The sequence below is a fragment of the Aphis gossypii genome, chromosome X, assembly GCF_020184175.1.
Source record: "Aphis gossypii isolate Hap1 chromosome X, ASM2018417v2, whole genome shotgun sequence".
Lineage (NCBI taxonomy): Eukaryota > Metazoa > Arthropoda > Insecta > Hemiptera > Aphididae > Aphis > Aphis gossypii.
Genome location: NC_065533.1, coordinates 59024289 through 59036643, shown reverse-complemented (window position 1 = coordinate 59036643; position 12355 = coordinate 59024289). Strand labels below are relative to the sequence as shown.

Genomic DNA, 12355 nt, shown 5'->3' with positions numbered 1-12355 from the left:
ATTTCTACCGTAAATTATCAAAATCCCTGTTTGAGCACTTCTATTATTTTTTTCTGGACAACCCTTATCACTTAGGGGTATGAAAAATAGATGTTAGCCGATTCTCATACCTACTGAATATGCACAAAAAATTTCATCAAAATCGGTCAAACCATTTCGGAGGAGTATGGCAACGAAAACTATTACACGAGAATTTTATATACCTATTAGATACATTACTTGTAAATCAATTTGAGCAGGTAGTAATATTATTAAATAAAGTATGTTATTTTATATTATAAGTCGTTTTTAATACTTAAAATGTATTGTACAAAATAATATTATGCAGATTGAAAATAAAATTAATTTAGTTAAGTGATAAAAATTGATAGTGATTGATGTGATAATAAATTTAATAAGGGGAAATATAAAGTTTGTGGTGGGGACGAATCATGATCGGTATTTATCAACCACCTCGTTAGCTTGGTCGAAAAAAAGTAAATTGGTGTGCCTCATCTTAAAATCGGTTTAGTACAGCGAATTTCTAAAAACTACACCGGTTTAATTTTTAAGGGGAAATCTACACCGGTTTGCGCTAGCGAATTTTTTGCATATCTTTATAGGTCTGTGACGAACACCGACGAAAACTAGTCGGCAGACTGATTATTCTCTCGTGGAATAGACTGTATCACTCACAGGTCTTTCTCGGTGAACCTGGCCATTTCCTGTTGAGTGTTATACCTATATACACACAAACACACAAATCGATCGGTGTGTGCGTGCAGCGCACGAAGCAATTTTGTGACAGGGCACGCGTATTATTATTATTATTATATGCTCCTGGCCCGTTCAGTATTTATCGATCACTTGCTTTTTTATGTCTAATTTTATGACCTTACTATGTTACCTTACTACCTAACCTTACTATGTTCTTTAACTATTTTAAATTGTGATGCATTTTGTGCCCAAAAAATGTTGAAATTAAACTTTTTTATTCTAAATCACATATTTCGTATAGAAGCCTAGCCATTTTACTTATAACTCCCAATATGGTGTCTCGTACTCTCGATTGACTTTATTATGACCATAGAATCTAATACCAAATATATTTTGTGTGCTAAAGTATTTGTATGGTTAAATAATTAATTCGTTACAATAACTATCCGGATTTATATATGCTTCGGTAGTTCGGTACACAGTTTTTTAAATCGGTTAGTAATTTGTCAATGTATTCTCACTGATCAAATGTTTGAAAGTTGATGTAGGCTTCCACTGAGAACGTCTCAAAAGATGATCTGTTTTCGTAGTAAATACCAGATGACTGTAATAGTTTTTTGTTTGTGTATCGTAATGTTCCCATCGTCATATGTATAATAAGTAACATAATTTTCATTCTGAAAATTGTTTGGTAAGTTAGTGTTTTATTTTTTTCTTAAATAACATTAAATATTATTATTATGCTTAACATTAAATATTATTATTATGCTTAAAATATGATTTATTTTCTCTTAACCTTATAATGAATACCGACTTATGTAAATATTATAAAATTTTACGACATTGCGACGTTAGTCGTCCGATAAGTTGTTTTCGTAATATCGTTTTACGTTATTTTTGCGTATAGTAAAGTTTTCATTATTATGTATCACGAGTATTTCGAATATATTAATAAATGTATACTAATATTTTTTGTTTACAGAAATAAATTACAATTACAATAAAATAGTTTGATAGCAGGGGTAATACGCAGTGGGGTTCACATTGGGTATACTCTCAATATTTTTTTTTTATTTATAAAAATAACAATATTATTAAATATTTATTTTATTTTAATTTTTTATTTAATAATAAATAAATAAATTTGCTTGTTATAACTTTAATTCTTCCTTCATTGTACAAAGTTCAAATTCTTAAAATAGGTAATTAAAATATAAAAAAAAAAAAATAAAATAAAATTTAAATATAAAACCTGTTTTTTTAACACCCAAAACTTTTTCATTGAAATTATTAAAATTGCACAAGGTTTATACAGGGTGGCAATCAGTAATCACCAATTTTATTAGTATACCATACAACAATTGTTATATTACAATAGCATTATATATTATATAATGAAATGTAGAACAATAATAATTAAATAATTATCATCAATGTTTGTATTTAAAAAAAAATGTAATGATTTACATGAAATATTTCAAACTTCAAACATTACATATTATAGCGTTGATTATATGATGTGATCCATTTAATGCTAGAGTGACATTTATAAAGTGTCTTATACAGATACCCCATGCCATTAGAAAATTAAGGGGAAGGTCACTCCTATGAAAAAGACGCTACGGAGAAATCACTTTGGATGTACTAAATTTCATCCAATTGTTTTCAAATAAAGTTTTTTTTGTAATTGCCTATATGTAAAGGATAGGAGTGACCTCTTCCCCCTTAAGTGCCTAAAAATAAGTATGACATTGGCTATCTGTATATTATAACATGATTGAAACCAATGCTTGAATTTATTACATGTAAAAATTAGAAAAAAATGTATTATTTAAAAACTAATAAAATTAAGTTAAGATCCAGACGAGATAATCTTACAAAATTGAAACTAGAATAATAATTTAAGCGTATAATTTTTAAATGCAAAATGTGCCATTTTGCAATATATATATTTTTTTAATTACAAAAAAGAATGTGTTAATTTTTTGCTATTACCCTGGTTACATAATTCAATTAATTTTAAATACACAAACCCTTTTTCCCTGTACACAATTACATGATGGTCTTATACGGTGTGATATTGTATAACACAACATTCTATATGACCAAATATTTATTTTACTTACTTTCAACTTAATGTTTAATTGATGGTTATATCTTTTAAATAAATTTAAATTCAATAAATTCATTTAAATCATTAATCTTACATACTTATAAAAATGTGAGTAACATAATATTATTATAATTAAAGACCGGATTTATATTTTTTTTAAATCGTTACTGGGTCTATGCAGTCTTATGAAAGTATAAAATGTAGACAATTCGTTCAATTCCAAAATCGTAGAAAAAAGTTTTTTTGCATATTTGAGAATATTTCACGGGCTAGAGAATATTTAACCCCTTTAGCATATTTTGGAATATTTCGTAAATTGCGAGAAAAAATTTCTATTTATTTTTAATTCTAATAGTACGGTACCCAGAAAAATTTTTTTTGAACATTTACAATTTACTTTTTTTTTATCAATTTGATAAAAATATAACACGCAGTGTTATCAAGGTTTATCTATAAACCTCGCGTGTTATAGCGCTTTATCATAAGTTGCCGTGCTGTTCGCTTAACATGGCTAACCTGCAATGCTGGCAGCTGTATTCTTACTGATAAGATCAATGTATACGTTTATCAAATATTCAAATATCCAAATTTTGTTTTACACTATAGTTGTCTTATAATTGCTTACATATTTAAGTGTCATTTTTAAAATTAAAAAAATCAGTGAATTATAAAAACCTTTTGAAACAATGGGTAGAACCACATAACAAAAAATATATGTTTTAACAGTGGACAGCGATTGTATGGTGTATTGCCAGGTATGTAATAAAATGATAACTTGCATAAAGAAATCTCAAATAGTGCAGCATATTAACACAACATTACACAGCAGTGCTTTAAAACGTAAGACAGATAATAAAAAGCAACTGTTTGTATTGGAAGCTAATTCTAAAAATCCAAATATTTTCAATGAGGATTTTTGTGCATCTTTAATACAGTACTTTACCGTCGGTTGTAAAAATATTGCTAGAAAATTCTACAACAAATTGTCGTAATTTGGTACTTTCAGTTTTGACTTTCGGCATTTTTAAAATAAAAATTATAATAATTTTACACAATAGTCTAATAAACTGTGATGCGCGGTGAGCTGAACGGTCTGCACTCAATGCCGTAGCTCAGTGGCGGTTTTGGATGTATTTTTTTAGTGAGGCAACGAATGTATTACTTCCCCTCCCTTCATAACAAAAATTAAATTATTGAAATCGGTTTCATTAGGCTCTATGACAATAGGAACAGTTTATGATTATCTATATCTATGTGTTGTTGTTTATTGTGCTGCAATTACAGCTGCGGGCTGACCATATTACCTACTCATCTATTTTTAGTACTCAGAGGCGATGAAAAACGAGCCTCACGATGATCATTACGCATGCGCAATTTTGCTTATTTAATAGTCGCGTGCATTCGCGTACTTACGTGTGTGTGTGTAATTCATGTACACAAGTAACAATTCAGAGGCGACGTTACACGGTGCCTCTCCGACGTCATCGGAATATTGCCGCCGGCTAAAATATGAGGGTTTGCTTACGTAATAATTATTTCGTACATTTCTTATCGGTTTATCACTATTTTTGGTAATAAACGCGGAATAATATTATACAATAGTAAAATAAATGATATTCATATAATTAAACTTCGTAAACAAGATTATTTTTTCAAATAAAACCATAAATACGTCAAAAATTGTTGGCGAGATGTGTGGCTAATGGTGAGCTATGAATTATACTTTTAGAGTATTATTTACTACAAAATTTTAGGTGAGGCACCGCCTCACTTGCTTCACCCTCAAAACCGGCTGTACTACACTACTACGTGGGTCGTGGGATTGTGTGTAATACACTAATACCGGACAAATTATATCTTATCTTAGATTTTATATTGACCGACAAACTTTTATTAATTGTGTTTAACCTTTTACTTCAAACTATTCAATCTTTAATCGCATACCTATTGTACCATAGGTATGTACAGTAGAACTTCGATTATCCGAACCTCCGTTATACGAACCCTCTATTATCCGAACTATAATTAGCCATTAGCGTATCCAAACGTTTCTGTTATCCGAAAATAAAAACTCGTATCTGGCCGATCGGCCGGCTGGTTTATAGAATTTATCATAACTATCGCTTTTGGTTTATTATTAGTACATAATATCATCTACGTATTTTACGTGCGTTAATCATTAGTAGATGACCAAAACGCAACGAGCTTATCTAAACGACGTCCTCGTGTTTAATTTGTTAGTTTGGTTCGGCTCTCTACCGCATACACATACGTACAAATATTTAACAATTGTCAAGTACATATTTAAAATGTCTAATAAACGTAAACGTCATTATCTTACGATGGAACAAATAGAAATTCTTACTAAACTGGACAAAGGCGAGACTAGCGTATCATTAGCTCGTTTTTATAATATAGGTAAAGCAACAGTTACAGATATTAAAAATAATCGTCATGCAATCATGGATTTTGCGTCAAAGATGGATAGTGGTGATAACTAAAGTGGGTGACTTCGGACGCTATAAGTTTTTCATATAAAATCGATTTAAAACTAATTGTGGGTGACTCCGGACAACATTTTAAATTTTTAAAAAATGATTTTTAACATAACAATGTTTGTTTGAAAGATAAATTAGAAAAACAAATGATAAAACGTAACAAAACATTCATATTTTAAATAAAAAATGGAAAACAACCTAGTATAAAATAAATTACTCCTTTTATCTTTTGAAGCAACTACTTATGATTAATTTTTTTAATTCTTCTCAAATCATGATCTTCATACAATTAAAAAATTAAAATTAAAAAAAAACATTTTTGAATGAAAACAAATGTCATATTTACAATATATTAAACAAATATCTATTCTATGTTTGTATCATCTATATCCAAAACAAATCTTTGACGTTTCAACTTGGCCAAAAGTTTGACTTTGGTAACTACCTGTAAAACATTAATCCTACTTTTGTCTGCTACTGTAGGGAACACAAATATAGTAGACCCAGAGATAGAATTTTTTTTTCTTAAAAAATATTACGTTCAACAGAGGATAGTCCACGCTAATAACTTGACCTATATATTTACGGTAACTTTTACCTGTATCATATCTAACTAAAATAAAATCATCAATTTCAAAATCGGTAGAACTCTCTGGCTGAGTCGTTATAGGACCACTAGTTGATGGTTGATTTTCATCATTAATTAGTACGTTTTCATCGAATTCGGGATCATCTATATCTTCCTCACTATCCTCAGCATCTTCAGTTGTAATTCCAAAATCCTCAACACCAACACTTTTTCCTGGCTCAACTGCAACTTTTTTTCCTCTTGGCTTCTTTCCTACGACTTTATCTTCCAAACGAACATCCTGTAGAATGTCAACAAATGCTTGTGACCACGAACGATTTCTAACCTGTTCTTCATGTTCTTGGTCTTCAGGCCTAGATTTTACTTTTGATAACACACGGTCTTTATTAGAAGGAACTATTCCAGCTGCCATAAAACCAGCTTTGACATTCGATTCGAGTGATTCAACCGTGTTTAAAGCTTTTTTCAGCATTTCTGGAAATAAACATTTAGGCAAAACACCTCTATTTTTTTTTCCACTCGTCCAATACTTTTCGCCATGCTCCCTTTAAAGGACGAAAAAACGCAAGATCTAATGGCTGACAAAGGTGGGTTGCATTTGGTGGTAGTAACACAAATCTAATATTATGAGTTTCACATAATTTAATAACTTCCAAAGAGAGGTGACTCGCCAAATTATCTGCTATTATGACTTTAGGACCATTTAAATTTTTAATAAATGGTATAAACGAAAGAGAGAACCAGTCCTCGAAAATACTCATGTCAAACCAACCACTTGAGTTACGATTAAATCTGGCACCTGGGACGCCACCCTCTATCCATGTTGGATAAAATATGTCGATTTATAAACCGTATATGGAGGAACAATTTTACCATCTGCGGCTGCACAAAACATCACCGAAGTACTTGCCTTCGATGAATCCCTTATTATTTCTGGATGTTTCACACCTCGTCTAACAATTACTAATTTTTTTCCGGGATCGTCACTAAAATTCGTTTCATCATAATTAAAAATATTACTAGCCGGTACATCTTGTAAAACAACTTCCAAATTATCAAAATATTTGGTTAAAATTGGTTTAGAAACACCGGCTCTAACACGTTTTATATTTTCACCAAATCGCTTAGTTAATGACTTATTACGATTTAAAAACGATTTAACCCAGTCGATTCCGGGCAAATTAGATTTAAATCTTTTTACAGTTTTCCCAGATCGATTTAAAAACGATTGCACAACTATACGCATATCTGATGCGTGGAGAGGAAACCCCCATTCGGCACAAGTGACCAATCCTTCAACTAACATGGCCTCATCTTTTTCAGAGAGCACCATTTGACCTCCAGGTTTTTTAATATTATTGGCATTTTTCCTATAGTCACTTAAAGTGCTTTTGGGTATACCATACTTTTCAGCAGCCATTCTCAATGTAATCGAATTTTTTTTAATGTCATCTAACGCTTTAACCAATTGACCATGTTCGTAATTTATATATGGTCGACCACCAACCTTTTTTTTATACGGTGCCATTGTCCGAAGTCAGCCTGCTTTTATAACTTTTTCTTTATACTTGTTATAACAATTGCAATGTTTTATGTACGCTGATTTTTATCTAAAGGATTAATATTTAAGAACTTGCTTTATTAAACAAAAAAAAAATCATTAAAATCGGATAAGATTTCTTTACTTGACGAATTATCTAAGTGTTATCATGTATAATGCGGGAAAATAAGCTTGATAACATAAACACGTGTGTGAGCCACTTATCAATAGTAACAGCGTTCCGTTGCGTTACACATACCGAATATAACGTCACAATTATAATTATGTGATAAAAACCAAATTCAAGTGCTTATCACATCAATAATAAATTATTTATTAAACTACATCATTATTGTCCGGAGTCACCCAATATGTCCGAAGTCACCCACTTTTACGGTAGTTATTAAATTTAAAAATTTCGTAACATAAATACTTTCCAACGCTGCACATAGATGATTTTTAAATTTTAAGTTTTTACCTGTCTATGACATTAAACAATACATCAGTTTTTACATTTTTCCCATTATGTTTTGCTTGCTTAGTTCCTGCTTGACCTAAAGTACTCATTATAAAAAAGTCTTCAAATTTTTTTGATGGTTCATATTTTTTTCTGAGGCGAATAAATTCTTCTTCCTTTTCAATGGTTACTTGGTTCTTTATAGCACATATTTTTGCTTCGTTATAAATATATGTAAAATTTTCTTCAGATCGTAGATTTATTAGTTGATTTTTTGTTGAAGTTACTAAATTTATAGCTTTGGGTAATAAAATTGTAGAACATTGAAATTGACATGATAAACAATGAATAGTGCTCAAAATTTGTTCCATAATATACAAAATTAAAATAAACCAAAAAGTTGATATTTCCTCTAGTAAACCTATAGCTCTGGCTGCTTGATCATCTTGAACTGCTAATACTTTTAATACATCTTTAATTTCACTATACCGTATTTGAATTTTTTTTAGAGATGAATGCCAATAGGACCACCGAGTTTCTACCAGACGTTCTAAATGTATTTCTTTTAATTTCTCGTCTCTTTGAATTTTCATAAATAACTCATATCGTGTATGCCCATTCATTAAATATTTATACAGTGATTGAACTGTGTCAAAAAAATCAACTACAATATTATTATTTTGAATTGTATTCACCAAACATAAGTTAAGACGGTGAGCATGACAGTGAATATAGATAGCATGTGGCACAATATCTACTATTCTTTTTTGAACTCCTGAAAATAATCCGCTCATAACTGATGCCCCGTCATAACACTGTGCTACACATTTTTGTATATCTAACTTATTATGGACAGCAATATTGAGAATTTCTTGACTTAAAGTATAGGCATCACATTTCTTCATGTGATAGCAACCAATTGCTTTTTCATGGATATTTAAGTTGCCATCAACAAATCTAACGATGAATGATAACTGCTCCTTTTTGCTTACGTCTTTCGTTTCGTCAACAAGTATGGAATAAGCTCTAGTAAAAGCAATTTTTTCAATAATATTTTTCCTAGTACTAGAAGCTATAGTCTTGATCAAATCATTTTGGTATTCCGGAGAAGTATAGTGACCATATCTAGCAGATAATTTAGTTATAGTTTCAGGATCATTAAATGTATTTAACAACAATAAAATGTCCACGGTTGGTTGACTCATTAGATTCATCATGTCCCCTGAAGGGAAGGCCTTGCTTTGATAAAAATAGTGTGGCTTTTAACAATAAAATAATATGTTTACGATTATCTTCAATATATTTTTTTCGGGATGTGATAAGTGAATTTGCAACAGAGGTATCATTCTTTTTTGTATTTAAAAACATCGCATATTTTTCATTGTTTAGTTTATGTTTTTCACTACTCATGTGTTTATTAAATGACTCGGTCTGTTTCCTCCAACAGTTAAAACCTTTATTTATGAATGTACTATCAACTTTTGAATTAGTATTCACGGTGAAGTGTCGACATATAAAGCAAAACACCATGTCATTTTTAATGGAATATTCAATCCAATTATAGATTTTATAATACTTTGAACTAAATGATCTATTTACACTATTCCTGGGATAAATACATAGATTTGGCTGTACTGGATCCTCATACTTTGTATGTGATATATCAGAAACCTACAAAAGTGCATTTAATAAATATTAGATGGATAAAATATAATGAATCTTTAAATTTCTAAAATCTACATAGGTATGAAAATCAATCATATTAAATTTGTAAGTCATATAATTATTTACTAACTTCTTAAGTTATATAATTTGATTTCATACTGACATTATCATTGGACACATTTAATTCATCATTAGGCTCGATAATTTGAGTTTTGGCATCTACCCCTACATCACAATTAGAATAATCAGATTCCTATGAGAATAACATAAATAATTGTTAATTCATATTTTAATTAATAACTATGATAATTAACGATAGCAGTTAGTAACACTTACAGTTATTTCCATCTGATTATATTCGGCTTTCTTAAACATACTGACTAAATTATGACAGGAAGAACCGGCTACAAGTAGCATTTTTTTTTTTTTGCTTTCACGTAGACGAGCAGCGCCGCCTTTTCTTTTCTTTTTATCAATTTTCTAATTTTTTTTTTTGCGCAATTATACCAAAAAAAAAAAAAAAAACGTTCGCACATGAAACGAAATACTGTTAGACACGGTACAACGGTTCCACAACGCATGGTTGACATTTTGACAAGCACATGGAGGCACCATAGATTATAAGATTAAACAATACATGGATAATCTATGGAGGCACCGACTAGTCAGATATCACAGCTAATATATACTAATACTAGATAGCACGATTTAAGATAGTAGTACTATCTTAAATTCTTAAATCGTTTTAGCTACCGCTGTGATAAGGTAGACTAAAACTTATGTTGACTCCGGCAGGAGAAGGGATATTACAAACTATGTAAAAGAAAACAAACCAACGTTTTGTAGGAAAAAAACGTATTAAACGTAATTTATTTGACAAAACAAACAAAGTATTAAGTAGAAAAAAAGTTACGCGGAAGATGGTCAGGCGAGACAAAAATACAAGTTGTAACGGAAAAAACTAAAACGCGTGACAAGCTAAGTGCGAGCGGACTGAGGGCTGTAGAGCGTCGAGTCGAATCGCGAAAACAGGAGTGAGTACTCGAGGCGAGCGAGAAAAACTTGGAGCCCGTAACGGCGAAAACGTTAGCGCGCGAGGCGGGAGAAGAAGTTAAGATGGCGCGTAGTCGCGCGATCAAAGACGATACAAAAAATACAATATAAAATACAATATAACAATATAAACGTTTACAACATAACAATAAAAATACATCGACGTTAGGAACGGAAAACAAAATAGTGACGACAATAATACGGCGGACGCGCTAGCGTAAGTGATGATAACACGTCGTAATCACCACATCGTGCTAGATAGTAGTCTTCTTGTTATCAGTGAAACACACCGTGTTAGAATACTACTCGGTAAACAAACGATATCACCACAGATATACAGTATGTCCCAAAAGTCCCGTATCACCCTTAATATCTCCATGTAAAATCACTATATTTAAACGCGGTTTTTTTTACAGTACTAAATATGAAAATTCTGATTGAACGGCATAAAATTCATTTTTTTTTTTTTTTTAATTCAAAAATTTTCAAAAAATTTTTTTACGCATTTAAGAATTTAAAATTTTTAAGATAGCCATTTTGTTGAACATATTTTTTAAAACAGTTCAAAAAAAAAAATACTAAAATTAAATAAAAATTGACCAAGTTAGAGCAAGTTATGTTTTTGAATAATTGGTAAAAAAATCAATTATTGTTTCACATTTCAATAATGAAATATCTATAATTTCAACACACGACAATACTTTTGCATTTCTAATTAAAGTTTTGATTTGAATAGAAATAAAAATAGCCGTGTTATATCGTTTGCTGAACAGTGAAACTGGTTACCTATTTTTAAGTATTTTAATTATCATGAAGTGAACCTAAAGTTATTACGGTATTGGATAATTTTGGAGCTACAGCTACACTTCCAAGAATGTTGATACTTGATGATATTATCTACGTTTGTAACACTTTGAGATCTACCTGACCTATTTCGTTCATTGACATTGCCTAAGAGTTAAAATTAAGTTATTAAAAAAATTATGAAATCAATAAAATAATTCAATAATAGGTACACAGCTTAACACCCACTACCTAATATCTACGTGATATTTAGCTTATTGTAGGAAAAAATTAATTTCTTAGAAATATGTACAGTGGACACCACGTCACTATAAGACTTATGGATATAAGGTTCAGTCGCTTATTAGACTAACTCGTCTGAAATGGTTCGGACGTATCCAAATACCAAAATTTGCAACTTTATTATAAATTTGAGAATAATGCAATTTTACCTGTTTCCAAAAATCGAGACATTAATCTGTTGATAACATTGTACGATGGTTTTTTACGATCAGGATACTCAATTCCATAACTACAAGCAGCTTGTCTATGACTTTATGAATTATAACTGTAAGATTATGTCCAATACCGTAACTTTAGGTTCACTTCATGATAATTAAAATACTAGAAAATAGGTAACCAGTTTCACTGTTCAGCAAACGATATAACACGGCTATTTTTATTTCTATTCAAATCAAAAATTTAATTAGGAATGCAAAAGTATTGTCGTGTGTTGAAATTAGATATTTCATTATTGAAATGTGAAACAATAATTGATTTTTTTACCAATTATTCAAAAACATAACTTGCTCTAACTTGGTCAATTTTTATTTAATTTTAGTATTTTTTGTTTTTGAACTGTTTTAAAAAATATGTTCAACAAAATGGCTATCTTAAAAATTTTAAATTCTTAAATGCGTAAAAAAATTTTTTGAAAATTTTTGAATTAAAAAAAAAAAAA

The 12355-nt window shown here is 30.1% G+C and overlaps 1 protein-coding gene across 2 annotated transcripts; it reads right to left on the bottom strand.

Moving 5' to 3' along the window:
- Positions 1–7838: 7838 nt before the first annotated feature.
- Positions 7839–10301, bottom strand: LOC126551818 (zinc finger MYM-type protein 1-like). Of its 2 annotated transcripts, none has more exons than XM_050206051.1 (2): positions 9895–10301; positions 7839–9811 (listed from the first exon to the last, which is right to left on the bottom strand). In XM_050206051.1, the coding sequence occupies exon 2, from the start codon at positions 9108–9110 to the stop codon at positions 7911–7913; it is 1200 nt and encodes a 399-aa protein (XP_050062008.1). In that variant the 5' UTR covers positions 9111–9811; positions 9895–10301; the 3' UTR covers positions 7839–7910. The 2 variants fall into 2 exon arrangements, with proteins under 2 accessions (XP_050062008.1, XP_050062009.1); XM_050206052.1 differs by having other exon boundaries at positions 7839–9564.
- Between the last annotated feature and the right edge of the window lie 2054 nt (positions 10302–12355).

Coding starts and splice junctions, on each gene's coding strand:
- LOC126551818 (XM_050206051.1), bottom strand. CDS start 9,110: ATGATGAATCTAATGAGTCAACCAACCGTGGACATTTTATTGTTGTTA.